The sequence below is a fragment of the Buteo buteo genome, chromosome 9 (assembly GCF_964188355.1).
Source record: "Buteo buteo chromosome 9, bButBut1.hap1.1, whole genome shotgun sequence".
Taxonomy (NCBI): domain Eukaryota; kingdom Metazoa; phylum Chordata; class Aves; order Accipitriformes; family Accipitridae; genus Buteo; species Buteo buteo.
In genome coordinates this window covers 41,411,444-41,431,039 of record NC_134179.1, presented here as the reverse complement: position 1 = coordinate 41,431,039, position 19,596 = coordinate 41,411,444, and the positions used below count along the sequence as shown (strand labels likewise).

Sequence of the window (19,596 nt, the reverse complement as noted above, 5' to 3'; positions counted from 1 at the left end):
GTGGGGAGGGCTGCGGGGACGGGCCGCCGCTGGGAGAAGGTGGATTTGGGGCTGGGGGGGATGGATTTGCGGGGAGTTTTTCCCTCACACTCGTGGCTGGGGCCCGCCGTGTGGCTGAGGCGGGAGGGCGGGCCGGGAAGGCGGGCTGCTCCGGCATGGCGGAGGTGGTGGAGTTCCGGGTGCCCGCGGGGAGCGGGCAGACGCTGCTGGTCTGGGGGCTGGAGCCGGAGCCGAGCCTGGAGGTGAGGAGAAGGAGAGGAGAGGCCTGGGCCGGGGGAGCGGGGCCCTGGATCCCCCCCACCCCGGGCCTGGGGAGCGGGGCCCTGGGTCCCCACACCCAGGGCTGAGGAGTGGGGACCGGGACCCCCCCCATCTGTATTGATGGCTTCACCTCTGTGCTAATAATATATTTTTAAATCACTCCCTTTTTTCTTCTTCTTCTTTCTTTTTTAATCATTTTTTTTTAGTTTCCTTGTCTCCCTGAGGCACAGGGAAACCCCGAGGGGGTGTCGGGCCACCCCAGGGTGATTTCTGCCCCGGTGCCGCGGCCGGTTTTGTGGTTTGCACGGCAAAACTACAAAGACGCCAGCGCAAGGTGGAAGAGGGGACAAAACCCCGTTAGTCTTTTGTGGTAACGTTTCGGCAAACAAAGCGGAACGGCAGAGAGCAGGAGTCAGTCTGGGATGAGGAGGACTGGGGGGGGCAGAAAAGCCCACGTCTGCCTTCGCTCTCCTCCTGATGCAGCGGCTGGATGATAATGGAGATGAGATGTAATCAGGGTCAGAGGTCCAGCCAAGTTGAGCTTATTTTTACGGAGAGACACTCATCTTCAGCCTCACTGCTTATTCCAGGGCTTGTTGCTGTTAAACAGTACTAAAAACTTTCCTCGTTTTCTAGGTAATTAGGTCTTGTGAGTAGCCCTCTCTCTGTCACTGTCACTCAGCCCCTGGAGCACCCATAGATATTTCAAAAGACCCTTTTTTCTCTTGTTTTTCCTCAGCATTCCCTGTTTTCAGCATTTTCCAAATTTGGGCTGCTCTACTCGGTGCGAGCACACAGAAATGCTGCTGTGGCAGGGCCTGGGTATTACGCCATCATCAAGTTTTATTCAGCTGGAGATGCCAGCAGAGCCCAGCGCACGTGCAATGGGCAAAGGCTGTTTCAGAAATCTCCCTTGAAGGTAAGCAGAACGGCCCCGGGTATGAAACTCAGCACCATGACCTCCAGCAGCAGGGTAGAATCCCATTAAATACTTGTTGATCTCAGTGATGCTTTCCATGCAGAAAGTTTACTAACTTGTGGCTGGGCACTACCATTGTGGTGACATGCTTCCAGGTAGCATTTAAGCAGTAAAATGACAGCATCCCTCCTCTGGAATAATTTGCAGGGCCCATTTCTGTGTAAAAAATACTTAATACATCTCAGAAGCACGCATGCAGTCGGGGAATAGGTTACCTTCAGATGACTCTCCCAGAGCCATCAATGGTGTGTCTGCAGTGGGAACCTTGTGAGCAAAGCCTGGCTAACCAGGGTTCTTCTTTCCTGGACAGGTTTGTGTTTGCACCAAGCAGAAAGGGTTTCAGCAACAAGTCCTTGCTCTCAACAGCAGCAAGTGCCAGGAGCTGGCCAACCACTACCTTGGCTTTAACGGCTGGTCCAGTCGCATCATTACAGTAAGGGACCCTTTATATTCATCCATCATCCTTCCCCTCATCCTCTTCCCACCCAGTATTCTCAGTTAGAGCTGTTGGTGGAATGAGAAGAATTATCCTCAAATCAGCAAATAATAGACAGCTACAAAAGCTGCATTTTGGACCAAAAATGGGGTATTTTGAAAGCTTAGAGAGAGAAGATTGCTACAGCTGAGGGCATTGGCTGGGCTTCTGTTTCTACAACTGGGGGTGGCTGTGATTAAAGCAGTGCCAGGACTTAACAGCAGTCTTCGTGTGCTGAAAGTGTCCAAGATGACTGAGACTCCCAGAGGATAGGGACTATGAGGTATTTCTAAAATAGGGTCAAAACAGTAAATATGCCTGCTCTGCCTCCACCATGTGCTTCTGCCTTGGAGTCACATGCTGCGCAGAGAAGGTCTGCAGTTTGCAGGCATAGGCCTAAGTGGTCATAACATCCCCTTCCTATTTAATCAAAATTAATTATCTGTGGTCTTCCCAACAGCTGCAGAATGTATCTGGCTTTGATGGTGTGAATGAGGAACTGGGAAAGACATTACAGAAGCGATCTGTGAAATACTTGTGTGCTGTAGAAGTGGCGCTGCCCAACCATGGGGTACACACCAGGGGAGTTGCCCTTGGTGAAGCAGATGTAGAAAATGGTGAAGGTATGTTTTGGGTGCAGCTGGAAGTCTCTCTTAGCAGCTGTCACAGACACTGGTCAATCTTGCTTTTGCACAGTTTGTGTGTCTGCTAAAGTATCTGAATTTAGCTGGAGGCAAGGATCTGTGCAGGGCCTTGTGAGCTGCTGTGCTATGCAGCAAGGGATCCTGAGCACGCCTCTTCCCTCCCTGCTTCACACTGGTATCACTTTCCTACCCTCTGTTCTCCCTCTTGCCTGCAGCGTTATTCATTCCCCATCACAGCCACTTCTGGTGTGAACATGCCATGTGATTGTGTCTGTGGCACAGCTGGGGTGCCAGTGGGGCTCTGCACTGCCCGCTGCCCTGGGCAGGGTCCTGACACAGGCCTGAGGTTCGTGTGCTGCTGTGGGTTGGCACACAAAGCCCCTGTGAGGGTGCTGCCACGCTGCCAACAACTCCCGAAACATAAGCAGCTTTCTTATCAGATCCATAAAGCTGTGTTTGGTTACATTTCCTAGTGTGATGCAGCTGGTGTGCTTCATATGCAGAGTGTCATCTTAATAACATGCTGCTTGTTGTGTTCAGATCCTCTTGAGTTTGTCACAGCCACAAGAAGAGTTCAGAAACTTGCAGTTGGGAAAGCTTTGTCTAATGCCTTTCAGAAGATACTTCTCATAGTCTTGGGTAAGGCCTATTTTTGTATTAAACACTGGGGTGTTTGGCCTAATGGTATTATAACTTTCATGATAATTGATATGAATTCTTTTTCTCTGAACCTTTCTTGGGATTCATTGAGGCTTGGAGAGGTCTCAGGTAAAATTAAACTTTTGTTGTGGTCTGTAATGGTTTAACAGAGTGGTTCCACCCTATGAGCTATGTGAGTGAAAGGAAAATCTGACAGGAGGTCTGATATTTTTTATGATAAATAAGTCACTGAAACTCCAAATTCCAAGAGTTTAAATGCTGGCAGGGAATGCTTTTTAACACTACATGTGTATGCTGAATAGGGGCATGAGGAAGTTCTGCTTCCAGCACGTTCCTGTCCTGGTTCCAAGCCAACCAGGTGCCATCAAAGGTCCATGCCCCACTGCCGTGTTCAGTGTTGCTTCTTTGGGGCTACTATCTCCTTTGAGTTTTTAATCATAGAAGCTGGCTCTATGCCTACCCAGGAACTGCTAGATCTGCTTTCTCTGGGTTCCAGGTCTTGTGCTCTCTGAGCTTTTAGGTGACACCAGTTTAGGTAGTACCTGACTACTTTAGTCTTTTATGCTTATCAGGACAGACCCTGATGGGATCAGGTCAGTGCCACTATCTTCATTTTACAGAGAGGGGCCTTTCATCTGCCAGATTCCTCCCTTGGGTTCTTTAAGGTGTTCTTTTGAAAGGTGGGTTTCTGGGTTCAGATGTTTTGCAGTGGTTCCTGCTCTCTGGTCCATCACATACACAGAGACTGGTAACTAACATGCTCCATCCTCTCCATAGATTTCTGCTTCCTCAATTTCAGTTTCCACTCCATTTAGTAAGAGCCATTTGGTTTTCTGCAGAGAAGACAGGCAGGTGGGCCAGAGAAAGCAGCATGCTCATTCAGACCAACCAGCCATTATGAAGCAGAATTGTGCCATTTGGGGTTTAGGATAGGTTTATTGTCATTACACACAGTAGTAACTAACCATGTCTCTGGCTGTTTATTCTGTTTCAGAGAATGGGAAAGTGGTCGTGGAGTACAATTCCTCCCAAGAGGAGCCCACAGACTTCCTAACAGAAGAGGAACTGAAGGGGCTTGTTCAGGTAAAAGCAGTGGATATTTAGCTTTTGCGCAGGACCTGTATGTTACATCCAGGGATTGGAGATACAGCTGTTAACTGTTACAGCCTCTGGCATCCTCCTTTTATGCAGCAATTATCTTGACTTAAATCCCAGGAAGTAATTGCATCTTGGAATTGTACAGCACGCTAAGGTTTTAAAACTCCTACTTTTTTGGCCATCTTTGTGCAGAAATGCATGTATATTTTAGATGGCACAGGAAAGTGAGCAGTTAAGGTATAGGACTGTTACAATGCAGCTTGACAAGTCTCGCGCATGACAGTGTCCAGGACTGCTCTTCACAGAACCTGTGAGAGTTAAAATCCCAGTAAAGTCACAGTAGGTTAAATCAAAATTATTTTTTTAACAAGTTCTTAAATAAATCAAACTCCCTATCTAGAAATGCATTTCATAAACTTATGCTTACCCAGAGGGAATGATTGTTAAAAGCTTTTGTGAAACAAAAGCTTTGGTGAAATCCCTGCAGGTAATTGTAGGACCTGTTAGCATGCACCAAACAAAAATACTCCAGTACAACAGTAAAACTTTAATCATCGTGCTCAGTGAGATGAGTTCTGAATGACAGCCTTGGCACATAGCCAGTCATGAGCAGAAAGATTTTCATCTCACTTAATTTGAAAACACTGCTACTTACCAGGGGAGATCACCGATACGGTGGTCTTTTGAAAGCAAGCATCACTCTCACATGATGCATCAGCACTGTGTTGTGCAGCATCTAACTCCTCCTGCAGTTTGTGTGGAGGAAGTATCTAACAAACCTTGTGACACATTATTCCATTTGATGACACTGAGTCACCTAGTGTCCACGGGCAGAACTATCTTCCTTTCTTACTGAAGAGTAGCAGTAAAATAGGAGTATTTTGGTGTGTGAAGTAACTAACATCCATCAGATTTTTTTTATCAGTTGAGAAGATGAAATTTTTGCTGGTTTGTTCTCTCTGTGCATTTTCCTCTGTACAGCCCCTTCTATCTGACCTCTTTTAAACCCACAGAGAGCTGACCTAACATGTAATGACCATAAGAGAAGTGAGCAGCAAAGTCAAACAGAAAGCCTGCTGCTTCTCAAACCTCTCTTCCCTGAAGAGTCATCCCTTACCTCCCCTGCCATCTCACTTCCCTTGTGATGGTGTGTGGGAGGTTATTCAGCGCTCTCTCTCCACAAGGCACCTTCCAGCCTGAGAGGAAGAGGAACAGACAGGAATTCGGAAGGGCTTGCTTGAGAGGAGAGCTGCTGGGTGTCCTTCTGGTTCATTGCCTTGTGATGTCGGTCAGTCTTTCCAAAACGGAAATGTTCCTGAGTTGGTAAATTCCAGGGAGGCTGTCCCTTGTATGTGGTAAAAATATATTGTTTCCAGGTGCAGAGGGATAAAGCTAAAATATGCTGTGGAGAAAGAAACTTACTCTTGATTTCTTTTCCCAGGTCAATGAATTGTCCTTGGAACAGTTTGACCTCAAAGAAGAAGAAGTTTTGTCTGATCTCAGTTTTGATGATGAGCTCCCTAGCTGGGAGATGCCATCTGATTAGTGCAGCTCTGTCTTCGCATAGTTTCCAAAAATTCTGCAGTGTTTGATTAGGAATGAAAGTCTAACACTGTGAAATGACAGGTGCATCATAGCCAATGTTTTCTGTTTCTCCAAATACGTAACAGCAAAAGACATGGGCAATAAACCTAGTGTTACTAAAATTAAGCCCAAAAATATATGCTGGTTTTGGAGAGGAAGTATTTTCCTGTCAACTTATTCAGGTCAGCTATATATGGAAGCCAGCTTAGCTACATGATTATTATTTAGACAGCATAACAGATGTGCATAGCACTTATAGAAAAAGAAAAGGCATGAGCCCTCCCTACAAAAGTCTACAGTTCAGGTTCGCTCTGATCTTCAGGAAAAAACTTGAGACAGCAGGAGATGTATTACCAGCAGGAGTAGCTGTGGTACTTACACATGTCTGCACAGGCACAGAAAAAAGTATTTCTCTAAGTGAAATTTCTTTTAAAGAAATAAGCTTAAGTCTTCTAATAATGTGTTGAGACATATGAGCCACACGTGTTGAGCCCCAACTGTAAGTGGACATTATCACTATGTAAAGCAAAGATTCTTTCTAATTTTGAACAAGTTTTTCATTAAATTAAGTAAAATTTTGTAACCCAGTGTGATGAATGAACCTCGGAGGCAGCACAAGCAATGGGAAGGGGCATCAAGCTCCCCAAGTCACGAGGGTGGTGGGGAGGCGGGGAATGCTTATTTGATAACAAACCCCTGCTCAGATTTTTTGACCTCTCTTTGGGAAGAAGGGTGATTGAAAACTGGGAGAGCTCAGGGAAGAGCCACAGGAATGGTTTGAGATGGCTCTTGAAACGAGAGGAGTGTGGTCTGTTTAACAGAAAAAAAGAGGAAAAGGGTGACTTGCTCTAGAAGACAGCTGATACTGGGTGAGCTTTTTAGCGGGAAAGGCGAAGGCGAAACAAAATCCGGTGGCTGGATGCTGAATTTAGAGAAATCCAAGTGGGAAGCAAAATGCAGCATTTCACAAGGGGCAATGCTGAAGGGAGGGACCACCCCCCTGCGGGATGCGATAAATCCTCTACTGGGGCAAGCTCTCAGGCAGAGGCTGTAATTCTGTTCTATTCTAGTATATATTCTCTTGATGGCGGAGACGCCCGAAGCCCCAGATCCTGCTCCGAGCTGTGAGGCGAGGGGCCGCAGTGGTGAGGCCTGTGCCCGGCCCCAGGCCTGTGGCCACCCCCTGCCCCGTTGCCCGGCGACCCCCGGCCGGGCCTGCTCCGCCATGGGCCTGCCCCGGCCTGGCTGCCCGCTTCTCCTGCTGGCGCTGCTGATGGCAGCGGCCCCCAACCCGGGGCGGCCCGGGGGGTCTTGCCCGCTCCCCTGCTGCTGCCGGCGGCGGCTGCTGGACTGCAGCCATGCCGCCCTGGGCAGCGTGCCCTCGGCCACCCGCCGCTGGGCCCTCTCCATCTTGTGAGTACTGGTGGTGGTCCACCCCCCCAGACATCCTCTCCTCGGCTTTTTATTCCTGGTAATCCCTCCCGGGACAGGCGGGAGAGGGTCACCAACAGGAGACATCTTGGTTTCGGGGGCTCGTGCTGCAGCGCCGAGGGGTGAAGCCAGGCTGATCACGCTGTTGCATCTCCAGGCAAACTCCGCTTCCACCTCAGCAGCCAAATTTGCTGGGGAAAGGGTTTTGCTGAGGGGTGACAGCATCAATCGTTTCTTTGCAGAGATTTCACTGGCAACTCAATTTCTTCCATTGAAAAGCAAGCGTGGAGGGAATACCCATGGGCTGAGTACTTGTAAGTATCCTCGAGCATTTGAAATGTTAGGAGTACAGGTATTTTCCATCCTTTCATCTGGTTTTTGAGCCAAGGATATGACGAGCACCCACACAAACCATTTCCATCTGAATTCAAAGCTGAGCGGCTCAGCAAGGAGGATTGTGAATCCCCAGGGCTTCCTAGGATGGCAAGAAATGCTGTGAGCTGTGTCCCTTTCATCCTACGGGACCATCCCTATGCCCGTTTAATGAATGATTGGGCTACAGTTAGCTTCAGCAGGCCAGGAGCAAGTGCCTGCTCCTCTGATGAGTGGTGATGATCCCTGTAGTGACTCAGAGATGTTTTTAGTAAAGCTACTGCAGGATAGTTTCCCCTAAAAATTTCATTTCCTCCTGGAGAGCAGCTGGTGTAACAGTAAATGTCCATTTGTCTCATTCCAGAGTCCTCCAGGACAACGATCTGCAGGCCGTGAAGAGGCGTTCACTGGAGGGTCTGCTCCTGCTGAAGCACCTGTAGGTACCGTCCCCTGCCCGCCACGGTGGGCTACTGCTTCACCCTCCCCTGGGCCACTGCTGCTCAACCCCCCGCCCCCATGCAAGTGTGCTTTAGTACTCCTTGGTTTCAGGCTACAGCCAGAGCAGAGCAGGGTGTCTTGCTGCTGCAACAGTGCCTGGTGGGAGGATTGCCGTAGGGTCATGGTGTAGCTTTCATTTCCCCAAATCCAACCAACAGGAGGAGGCTGCTGCCTTTTCTCACAGATATTGGATGACTTGTAGTCAACCCCAAGCTAACAGTGACTTCCCATGCCCTGGGAGATTGCCTCTGGTTCTGTTTATCTGAGGACCAACATTTTTGTGGTGAGAACCACCTAGAGCAAGGCAAAACCCATGCATGCCTTGCTTCTGCTAGGGTTTGGGTGAAAAGACCTCCGTTGTGGTGAAGGCAGAGTCCCGTATTTCTGATCACTCTCGGGATAGCCTCTCCAGTGGCTATCCCAGGTGGAAAGAGAGAAGCCTGCACTACCCCTTCCTCTGCTGAAATCCCAGACGGACTGAAGTTGGGAGATCTATGCTTCAGCCTCCAGGCCTGAGCAGGGCTCACCTCAAAGGTAGCACAGGTTTTTTTCTGTAAAAAAATCAATGAGGTTGCTCAGGGCCTTACCCAGCTGAGTCCCTGCTCTTCCTGGAGAAGAAACAAATGTTCATCTATGTCCACACAATGTCATACAAAATCGTAGCAAGTGCTCGGTCTTTAATACTGGAAGGGAGCAGAGTAGCATTACAGTTTTTTCTCCTTGAAGTTCATTTTTTTACATATTTTGGGGTTTCCTGTGTGGTGCAGGCAAAGGAAGTGTGAAACAAGAATGGCAAAATCTTGCCCTGTTCTCTGTCCTCTGCTTCACTGCTGTCACACTCTCTTATCTTAAAGGCTAAGAGGCAGAAATAAATCCCAACATGGAGCCTCAGAGCTTTAGAGCCCAGAGCCCAGATTACCTGAGCCTCAGAGGGGACACAGGTACAGTCATTTCTCAACACAAACCTCATGTCAAAGATAAAAATACTATTTGTGTCAAAAAGCTGACAGCAAGGGAAGTCCTGGCTTGCAATTGGCTCCTGAGGGTTATGTTTTGCATCCCGCTCCTCTGTTATTAGAGTAGCTGAAATGAGGACACAGAGAGGTGTCCCAAAATCCCCTCTGTTGCTCATATTTGTAGATCCTTGCAAGTATCTCAGCTCCATTACTGTTTGAATTTGTAGTGTCATTTATTGAGTGTGATGCTTACGTGCTTGCGTTTTTCCCACAAAAAGGGAGGGTTTATATTTTCTAGTATGCACGTTGGCTTGGAAGGAGCCAAGTCCAGGGTGGTCTTGGCCTTTCTGGAGCTGCTCCTGCAGTAAGCCAGCCCTAGGGCTGCAACTAAGCCTTGTCTCAGTGCTGGGGAATGGTGGAAAACAAGGTAGTGCCAGTGGTGGGGCCTGCTGCCCACACTAGCTTCCCCTCCCTGTGTCTTTTTAGCAGGTACGTGTACCCTACATCATAGAAAAGAACGATCCAAGAACTTAAAAGCAGAAAGCATGTTCTGCAGGATGTGGGTTGCAGGCTAAATGAGTCAGGTTGGGAAGAAACAGGCTTCCAGCCGTGCTCCTGTTCCACAACGCTGAAAACTGAATTCTCCGAAGTACTTCTGGGATTGCACATGTAAAGACCTTCCTCCCACTGTCCGGCTGCCTTCCTGGGAGGTCCAGACCCTGCAGGCGAGAGCTGCAGTCACTCCCCAATGCTCTCCCCGAGCACCCTGTCCAGTAGCGAGGCCATCTCCTACAGAAGAAACCTTGTGCATTCAGCTCCTCTAATTTTAGATGCCTAATAATTGCCTAGGATTAAGCTAATTGTTCAGGCTCTCTTTATTTTCCATGGAGAGGAACAGGCATTTCCCATTCACCCAAACGATCTTGGGAACCTGTCTGAGGAGTTCACTCCCCCAAAATATTTCTCTCTCGCTGTTTGCTGCACAACAAGCCTAGGCAGCTAATTCAGGCTGAGACAACAAACCTTTTGATTTCTAAAGCTAGGCCAGGTGAATCCTGCAGTGGCTGAATGTCTACACACAACTCACAGTAGAGCTGTGCAGGAAAGTGGAGTTTAGGTTACCCCTTCATTGTGCCCTTTCCAGACTTCCATGTTCTTGATTTTGCATCTTTAATAGGGTCCCTTTATCATAACTTTTTCACCAAATGTGGTGTAGGAGGAAGGAATTAAGAGAAAAATAACTATTTTGGTCACACATGGTTACCAATCCATCCCTGAGCCCTCAAACAAGAGGTGCTATTCAGCCTTTTCTGGCTGACTTCAGCAAGCAAAGCACTGATGGCACCAGGGGAAGGCAGGCTGCATCTCTGTGGCACATCCAGAGGGTCACATATTGGTGTGGTCCATGCAAATGCATCCTCAGCTGCTAAACTGTGCCTGTGTAAAGAATCTTTTCTGTTAATCAGAGAGGAAAATCAAGCCCTAAAATAATTCTGGTGGGATCAGAGCTAGAAAAAAGTTACTGAGATGAAAGCCACCTCCGGTCAGGAGGGTTATCACAGGTTACACACCACTGCAAGCTAATATCAGATATAAACACCACGTGAAATCAGAGCCGTGTAACATATATGCTGCCAGTGTCAAAGCAAATGAAAGTATACATGACAGTGCAAACGTAATTAACATTTCGTGTTCTAATTTTAACAGGGATTTATCTTGCAATAGAATCCTGTCGATTGAGGAACATGCTTTTGAGCCACTTCCTTTTTTGCAGCTTATGTGAGTTATAAAAGTTTCTTTCTAGTGTATTTACTGAAGTCTGTTTGCATTTATAACCCTTTTTGTGCTAGAAAATGTTCCTGTTATTTTTAGAACAATGACTGCATTTCTCCTGCTAAAAGACTAACTGAGCTAAAGAGATCAATGCAGATGGCTGGATGACCCACAACAGGATGAGAGATCATAGCGTGGTTGTCCAAACGCAGCCATAATAGAAGCCATTTCTTGAAGGCTTGCTGTATCCTGGAACAGAAATAGATTAAGCACATGTGCACTTCATTTCCTCTCCTTGACAGGTTTAAAAAAAAAAAGAGAAAGCGGCAGTTTCCTCCCTATTCTACCTTGGATTTGCATATTTCCTACAAATCAATAGTGCTTCACTGCAGCTTCCTGTAGGACAGACCCAATTCATTCCTGTGATCTTCTTTTTCCCCAGAAACCTTGGTGGAAATCTCATCACGGAGATCCGGAATGGCACTTTCCAGGCATGGCATGGGATGCAGTTTTTACAGAAGCTGTAAGTGTAACACGGTCTAAAGGTAGATCAGAGTGGGACTGCACAGTGACAGTGGGGAAGAGCAGATTTGTTCTCTGTAAAGTACTGAATCCTGCTACAGATCCAGGGTCCACCAGGAGTCTACAGCCTGAAAGCCACTTTCTCCTGGCCTGCTTATCTTCTCCATGGCTTCCCTGAACCAGCATCGGGTTCAAACAGCAGCAGTGGGAGCCCAGGGGGACAGATAAGAAAGAAACGCCACGGGAAGGGAGAAGCGGGAAGTGATGAGGGGTATGGGATGTGACCCAGATTTCTAGCCAGAAATTTCACTTTGCATATTTGCATTTAAAAGTAAAGGTTCTCAAAAAGATCCACAAAAAGCAAACCTTGTTCTTTTGGTGTCTTGAGAAAACATGACTTAACCCATAGTTGGTTCTATTAAGAAGCTCTTCCAGCGATAGGATCACCGTTTCCACCTGGACCTGAAGTAAGTGGGAAGCTAGGGCATTTTGCCCACCAAGGGTTCATATACATAAAGAAAAGGCCACAGTCTCCCTGCTCTCCTGAAAAGTGCAATATTTCTCGCGTGATACACCAAACAAGGTAGCAGAATAAATTATGAATGACAGTTCCATAGGACCACAGCTTTGCCTGGCTGGATGTAGTACTAGAGTAAAAGTTTATGGAAAGTGGAAATGTGAGAAAATATGGAAAGTAAGACTCCAAAATAACATCAAAGTTCTGGTGGAGGGAAGCAAAGAAAAGGTGTGAGCTGAGGAGGAAAGAAAGAGATGTTGTGTTTTCCAGAAGAAGCACTTCTGAGCTTTTGCTCTTTTAGCTGGAGATAATCAGGACCTGATGTATTTTGTGAATCAGGCCATCAGCATCTGTTCCTGCCTCTAGCCTTCATCCCAGGCCCTTCCTCACACACATAGCACTGAGCCAATTTTTTATCTTCAGGCTGAAATTTCCTATGTTTGTTCTCCACTTAAAAGGAAATTCTTTGGGGAGGTTTGAGTAAAAATTGTTCAGCCAAATCCACATCTGCCATCCATAAAAGTCGGCTGGATCCTTACCCACCATAAACCTCTTTACACCACTCACACAGCAGAGAGGAGCCTGGAAAGGGGATTTCAGTGTAATTCTGCATCAGCTCCAGCAGGCACAACTCTCTTTGGGCCTCTCTGATATTCAAAGGGTAGAAATGTGAAGTCTGACAAAGAGAAAAAACTCCTTGATCGCAGAAATACTTTGCAATGATCTAGTGGAAATTCACTTTGATTTAGCTCTGTTTATACAGTTCAGGAACCACTGGGGTTTTGTTACTCTGCAGTAAATGTTTTAACCATCTCCCATTTCTCCAGTGCCTGCTGCATAGGGCCAGTTGATCTTGGCTTTCCAGACCCGTGGGTCTATGTATGTAAGAGGACATGTGGACAGGCCATTCCCACATGCCCCTACCCACACAGCTCCCATCCTTCCCATCACCAATTCACAGCAGTGCGTTGTTTTTTTCAGGATCCTAAGCCATAACCCCCTGTCCGTTATTACTGACACATCGTTCTTCAAGCTGCCTTCAGTCAAATATCTGTAAGTATTAACTCATTTTTACCAGATTAATATAGATCTTTGTCTCAGGTGCCCTGTTTTCAGGGAAGCAGAGATCCAGTAGCAAATCTCACTCTTCTCCCAGCCTTATTCTGCTAGAGGCACACATAACCCTGGCACCAGCGAGCAAGGCAAAGGCCAAGCAGTACTGGTGTGTCCCCAGCTGCAAAGCAACCAAGAAGCTGGGACACAAACTTTAAAAAATTGGAGGCCATCCAGGTCTGGGGCAGTGAAGTGGCCTGAAAGATCTGGGAATGTCCCCACTCCTGCTTGAGCACTGAGAAGGAGGGATCCAGCAGCTCTCAGTCACTGGGGCACTCGTGCCAGCAGACCGAGGCTCCTGCCCACCCCACATCCCCAGCCCACTGCCTTGACACAGCTCAGGGCAGGTGATGCTCTGTGTTGATCATAATTCACAGTATCCTATGGCTCCTGCTCACACCTGTGTGACTCCTCAGGGAGGAAGACATCCAGGTTTTTTGCAGAGATCCTTCCTACTCACAGCCCCACTATCCCACAGATACCCTTTGCTTTCTTCTCAGCACATTTTCTCTTTTCACTGATATAAACTTTCCTTCCAAAGTCATAGTGGATTCATCCTCTTGGGTGAGAAGTGTCTCCCTTCAAGGACTGGAGCTGCACTCATGAGAAAGCAGGAGGAGGGTTTTGAACCAGGGAATCCTTTCTGTTTGCCTCTGTCTCCCACAAGATCTGCAGGATCCCCTCCTGATTCAGACCCCATGGTTAGGAGCAGGTCAAAGCAGAAAAAAGACGATAGGGTTTTGAAGCATTTCTCTTTGATTAGGCAGAAGTAGATCCCTCTGCGAACACCACCACAATCATCAGGGACCTGGGCTTGTTCTCAGAGCAGAGTTCTGGTAATGCCACCTGAAAATTTAATGTGGTTTTAAAATCCTTTCAGAGACCTGGGTGCAACACAAGTGACTCAGCAGACATTGCTCGTGCTCCTCCTGAGAACAGTCTGCTTGGAAACGCTGTGAGTATGCAGAGACTGGGTCCCAGCCGCCAGCAGATTGTAATTGCTGAAACAAGGCATCTGCTTGGGAAACAAATCCACCCGACACTAAATCAGAATAACCCCAGTAAGCTTAAGGTTTGCTATTTACTTCTGAGAACCTCCCCAACTCACCTGGCAAGAAACAGAATTTCACCTTTTAGATGACATGTTCCAGGTTTTTCAAAGGGAAATTTTAGATCAAGGTGGGGTGCATTTCTGTATTTTGGGACTAGTTCCATTTTCAAAGGTAAAAACAACATTTTGATGCTAATGGAGAATCCTATCTTCTACTTGAAACCTCTCTTAGAAATTAGGAGAACATACTTGTCCATTAGGATTGGGGGTTGGGGGTGAGGAGAAGTTTTCCAGAGCTGTAGAAGAAATTGAAGCAAAACCATGATGTGTTGTCTGTGTGTTACCCGAGTTGGACTCGGAGACATGGATTGAGATGCTGGGTTTTTCTCCAGTAACCTCTTGTCTTTAGCAAACTGCCCAGTGATATGGCCTGCTGCCTCTGCCAGGAGAAACACACCACCAAAACCCCGTGCAGGACCATCAAGTTCCACTGCGAGAACCTGTGCACCACCAGTGCTCCCCAGTGCGGTAGGCTTCCCGATGATGTCGATATAAACACCAAATCTGCCTGGTTTCCTCTAGCTTTAGGAGATGCTGTAGCATGGCCCCATTTTGCATGGGTTCCCAGGCAGCATTGGCCACCTCGATGGCCAGCCTGGCGGCTCCTAGCCAGTCCCAGGGACACTAAATCAGAGCAGACTCTCTCGAGGAGCTTCATCCATACGAGGCCTTGAAATCAGCCCAAAGGCCAGTGCAGGCAGCTCAGGTGAGATGTGGGAGGCCTCGAACTGTGCTCTCTGAGCCACAGGCACAAAAAGTTCCCCTTTGAGCACATGACTTGGAAAAAACAGGGGTTGAAAAGTTACTAGCGATTACACATATCTTCTGTGTCAAATACTATCTTGAGAAGAAATAGCTTGCTGAGCTAAACAAACACACAAGCTTCCAATCCACACAGCACATCTAGCCAAGGAAATCATGCATGCCCAGTACCGTTCCCAAGTGCTGGAAGGCATCGTCTGCTCATAAGCCCCTCAAATTTCCCCTGACAACCTCCTGAGCCTTTCCAGTGCCACCATACCTTGGCTAGTCACAGCTCAGCAGCAAGAGGGGTCCCAGACACAGCACAGACATGGCCACAGGGTCTGGCAATGTTTGCATTGCTCTGGCAAGGTGGCACGCGCTGAGCTGCACCTCAAACCTGCCACCCACACTGGAAACCCCAAAACCCATAAATGAGAGTGGATGCCCTTAGGCAGGCTCTGCAGAAACCTCCTGTAATGCATGATGTGTTGGACGGGGTCTGGGATATACAGGCTCCAAAAATTGCCTGAGTGACCTTGGAAAACTGCCTGGTCTCTCTGCCACCCTGCTCCCCATGTGTAAGAGAGAGGACAGTAACCCTGATCTCCTTTGCAGGGCATTAGGTGAACACCAAGCATTGTTATTCTCTTGTTAGCCTGTGCAGCGTAAGCAATGCACTGTCCTGGTCAATCTTTGCACAGGGTAAATATCATCCTATTCAAAGCAGAGATGAGCTGGACTAGTGCAAATACATACAGTAAGGTTTACAAGGTCCCCAAGTAACTAATTTTCAAACTGGATGTGGACAAGCGAGCCTCACCTCGTCACAAGTCTAGGGAAAATGGGCTGCTAAGACATTTAGGGCTAGATATGCAAAGGTATTTGTGTGTCCAATTTCCTATCATTTTAAGAGGAAAAAAAGGCCTAAATACCTTTGTAATCTGTAAATATTCTTGACCATGTCACCCGCCTCTGGCATTAAGCTATCTGCAAAGCAGGATTAGAGATAAGGTTGTGTTTGCAGCCTTGGTGTACGACTCTTGAAGACTTATCCTAGCTCTGCAGATTCAGCGTGTGCCCTTTGCATGCCAGGGCAAGAGCTCTCCTGGGCTGTTTGCATCGCTCTGGGTCAAACCCCCATGTCTTCCACTTCTTCTAGGCCTGGGTGATGGGAGCTGCATCCATCAGCAGCAAAACAGCTCTCTGTTATCGGGGGCTCACTCTGACTGCAGATTGTTGCAGTCAACAACCCAGAGGCATTTTAAAGTGAAATATCCCAGGTTTTCCTGACTGCAGGGAGAAGGGCTAGTTGGGATAACTGATCAGGGACAAACACCATGTCTTTGGGTATTCTGCTTTCCAGGCTCACTCTGAGTTTAAAAGCTTTGTGGTCATTTTAGCAACTCAACACTGGCTTGTATCGAGCTGTGGGAAACTCTCTGACATCAAACCCATTCCCCCGGGATGTTTCACACCGATCCAAACAGAGCCCTGGGAGACACCAGAAAAGAAACATCTATCTGTTCTGCCCCAGTGACATAATCTGATTGATTCAACAAGACTTGTCCCATTGAACACATCCACCATTCAGTTCACAGGCTCCCTTGTCTTAAAGGCAAGCGCCTGTTGCTCGGGGTAAACCTCTGACCCTGTATTTTGGCAGAAAGCTTCTCATGATGCTGAGTCACTGATCTACTCTCTTGGTGTTTTACAGCTCACACAGATCTTCTGGTAGAGACACAAGGAGAAATAATGGAAGTGGTACAATCCAGAAAACTGAACGCCAACGTGGTGTTGAACCTCAAGCCCAAGGAGCCTTCGCTTGGAGACCATGAAACCGTAACGCTTGCGGTTGTCCTGAGCCTGGCCAGCACTAATGGTGATCTCAGTAACCCGAATGATCACATTTCCAGAACAAATTCATATTCCCCTCAGCACCTATCCAGGCATGAAGGCAAAACTAGTAAGGAGCTGAGGCTGATGCTGCACAGCATTCAGCACATGGGCTGGACCAGTGAAACTGATATAAGGAAACTCTATTTTCTAGCAAAGGCACTAGTGGCTGAGCTCAAGAAGCAGCTGCACAAGGCTAAAAGCATCGTGGCTGTGGAAAACACCATCTCACTCCTGCCGACATCTGCCATGCAGAAGGATGAGGTGCACAAGATCCCAGCAGTGGAGGGAGATTCAGCCATGGGCTGGGTGCAAAAGAAGCAGGACTTAGGTTTGAACCAGGCAGCATTAAACCCCTGGGAAGCAGCTGGCAGGTTAAACCCTACTAACAGCCCCTCCATCTTCAGACATCACAAAATATCCACACCTCCTTCAAAACATTCCCTTTCACGCTCCCCAGCAGAGGCCCCTCATTTGTCTGGGTCTTTTAAGAGTCAAAATTATTCCGATGCTGTGGAAAAGACCAAGAAAACTCGTGGGATGGAGGATGTAGAAGATGCAGAGGAAGCACCATCTCCAAGGCAGGACTATGTTTGGACTTACAAAAAGCACAAGCAGGGGGACAGCCCTCATTTGAATAAAAATAATCAGCTTTTCTACAAGACATTTGGCAATGTGAGTCCAGAGGAAGAGCCCACACCAACAGAAAGTAAAGCAGAGCAGAGACTAAACACAAACCAGCATTTTTTCTATAACCTGTTGGTTAACAACAGCCCCCCTGCTGCAAGCAGCATGCTAGAGGACACAGCTGAAGAAGAGGGTTCCTCTCTAGGTGGGCATTTACCAGCTGTCCCTCAAACTGCAGAAACACACTGGAAGCAACTAAAGGAAGGATCCAGTTTCCTCAATAAACCAGGTAGCTCCAAGAGCCCAGATGGCACGTGGGTTCAAGGACACCTGTTTGAAACCAAGGTCAATCATCACCTACGCTTGCTCGTCCCAGACGAAGCCCTGCGGATGTTCATCACCCACGTGGTACGAGCCCTGAGGATGGACTGCAGCCTACCCGAAGTCCAGCTGGCCTGTGCAAAGATGGTCTCAAAGACAGGGCTGCTCATAAAGCTGCTCAGCAAGAGGCAAGATGACCAGGGAGCCTCTGCTCTCGAGGGCCAGTGTCTCCTGGAAGGGAACGTTTCCAATGGCATGGGCCAGGCCAGGGAGGTGGGCAGGAAACCCACAGGGAAGGTAGGAGAAATACTGGGCATTGCTGGATGTGCCCTGGACAATGGGGAATGGAAGGAGCAACCCTCTCTCCCCTCCTGATTTTCTCTCCTTTTCTCCAGTGGAAACCAGAGTATACCTCCAGCGACAGGCTCCTATTAGCGATATCAGTGTCTGTCATCATCTTGATTAATCTCACAGTGATGTGTCTCGTCAAGGTAAGCCGATAATTCGTTTGACAGATAGCTGTCAGTCAGGCCTTGTAGCTGGAGTGCACCAGGGCAGGGTGGTGCCTCCTCGCACAGTTTATGAGCCCCGGGGTGCCGATGCAAATGTCTGTGGGTAGCACATATGTTTTTCCAACCTTGGAGCTTGTCATGGCATCCATACAGCTCCACGTGGGTTCAAGCCTGCTTGGGGGGGATTGTCCTGGTATCTGTCACAACCTGTCCACAGCTCTGCTTTGCAGCTTTCCTAACAGCTTCCTTGAGCAGGTCCGTGCCTCCCTCCCAACACAGCCTCTCCCATCAGCCCATCCCCAAGTTTTATCCTGCGATCCGTGGGCCTATAGAGTCTCCTCCCAGGCTCTTCTCCTGACCCTGTTCTGCTCTCCTGCCCACACCCATTGCTTTCAGCCATGTACCAATTCCCTTGCTACCTTCCCTCTTGACAAAATCAAGTCCTTCTGCAAGGTGGGAAACAGCTCTGCGTGGGTCAGCGCTGTGCCCGAGACGGGCAGGGGAGAGAACCCAGCGTGCCCACAGAGTTTCAGCCTCCCTTTGGGGCCCTTCTCCTTGGAAAAGAAAGCTTTTATTTCTTTAAAAGCCTACCTACATGTTTCAGACTGGGGTTAAACAGGAGGGGAGTACCCTGTAAAACACTGCACAGATAAGAAAGGCAGACATAAACAATGCTGAGATTAGGAGAGCTCTGGGAGTTCAGGTCATTCTGGGGGCAGGGAAAAGTGGGGAGTTGGGAAGGGAGGATGGGCTCTTTCTAAAAACGTGGCTGCTGGCACAGACTTGCACAAGTATGTAATGGGCTCGGTTGGAGGAAGAACTTGTTGGACTCCCTTTTTTTGCAGAGTGTGACAAGAAAATCCTGATGTTACAAGTCTCTCTCTCTCTCTCCTTCACCAGGTTTGCTCCCAAAAATCTGCAGCCGCTTCCCAACCTCGAAGCACCAGTAAATCACGCCCGAGATGGTAATTACTCTCTGTGCTGTGCCGCTGCTGTGCCATGAACAGTCTTTACTCTGACCAGCACCTAATCCCTGAGCCCCCCCAGCCACGCAGGTGGTGGCTGCCAAAGTCTCACCAGGCTATATTTAAAACACGTAGCTTTTTTAAGAGACCCAGAAAAGGGACCCCAAAGTGTGAGTGATCGGCATGGCTGTAAGCTCACATCTCAACCAGCCACCCAGGCAGCCCTTTTCCACACCAGTGATGCTACACCCTGAATGTGGTGGATGTGTTGGCCCTGGGCTCCCGCGTGGTCCCACGTCCCTGCAACCACGCTGCCCGGCCACGAGGAAATACCTCTTTGCTCCGGTTTCCAGCAAAAATCTCTGGCAACAGCTCTGCCCTATTTCTCCCTGCCCTGGTCTTCAGAGAGGCTGTTGAAGAGCTTGCTCCTGTCCTCTCCAGATGCCTTTCACGTCCAGGCTAAACCGGGACTTATTCCCAGCCACATCAGCCAGCACCATCCCTTCCTTCTGGGCCTCCTCATCAGCCTTAGGGTCACCT

At 48.2% G+C, this 19,596-nt stretch overlaps 2 protein-coding genes across 4 annotated transcripts; both read left to right on the top strand.

The window, feature by feature from the left end:
• The first annotated feature begins 29 nt into the window (after positions 1 to 29).
• Positions 30 to 7,434, top strand: RDM1 (RAD52 motif containing 1). Of its 3 annotated transcripts, none has more exons than XM_075036217.1 (7): positions 30 to 242; positions 1,001 to 1,180; positions 1,551 to 1,673; positions 2,176 to 2,338; positions 2,900 to 2,998; positions 4,014 to 4,102; positions 5,559 to 7,434. In XM_075036217.1, exons 1-7 carry the CDS (start codon positions 156 to 158, stop codon positions 5,661 to 5,663), a joined length of 846 nt encoding a protein of 281 aa, XP_074892318.1. In that variant the 5' UTR covers positions 30 to 155; the 3' UTR covers positions 5,664 to 7,434. The 3 variants fall into 3 exon arrangements, with proteins under 3 accessions (XP_074892318.1, XP_074892319.1, XP_074892320.1); XM_075036218.1 differs by having other exon boundaries at positions 5,302 to 7,243; XM_075036219.1 differs by having other exon boundaries at positions 5,131 to 7,243.
• Positions 7,309 to 19,043, top strand: LRRC37A (leucine rich repeat containing 37A). Its single transcript, XM_075036216.1, has 9 exons — positions 7,309 to 7,446; positions 7,869 to 7,940; positions 10,666 to 10,737; positions 11,174 to 11,254; positions 12,752 to 12,823; positions 13,764 to 13,838; positions 14,344 to 14,462; positions 16,453 to 18,070; positions 18,992 to 19,043. The coding sequence occupies exons 4-8, from the start codon at positions 11,235 to 11,237 to the stop codon at positions 17,952 to 17,954; spliced, it is 1,788 nt and encodes a 595-aa protein (XP_074892317.1). The 5' UTR covers positions 7,309 to 7,446; positions 7,869 to 7,940; positions 10,666 to 10,737; positions 11,174 to 11,234; the 3' UTR covers positions 17,955 to 18,070; positions 18,992 to 19,043.
• The last annotated feature ends 553 nt before the right edge of the window (positions 19,044 to 19,596 follow it).

Coding starts and splice junctions, on each gene's coding strand:
- LRRC37A (XM_075036216.1), top strand. CDS start 11,235: ATGCAGTTTTTACAGAAGCT. Junction 11,255..12,751: donor ATGCAGTTTTTACAGAAGCT/GTAAGTGTAACA, acceptor TGTTTTTTTCAG/GATCCTAAGCCATAACCCCC. Junction 14,463..16,452: donor CACCAGTGCTCCCCAGTGCG/GTAGGCTTCCCG, acceptor GGTGTTTTACAG/CTCACACAGATCTTCTGGTA.
- RDM1 (XM_075036219.1), top strand. CDS start 156: ATGGCGGAGGTGGTGGAGTTCCGGGTGCCCGCGGGGAGCGGGCAGACG. Junction 1,674..2,175: donor GGTCCAGTCGCATCATTACA/GTAAGGGACCCT, acceptor TCTTCCCAACAG/CTGCAGAATGTATCTGGCTT. Junction 2,339..2,899: donor AGATGTAGAAAATGGTGAAG/GTATGTTTTGGG, acceptor TGTTGTGTTCAG/ATCCTCTTGAGTTTGTCACA.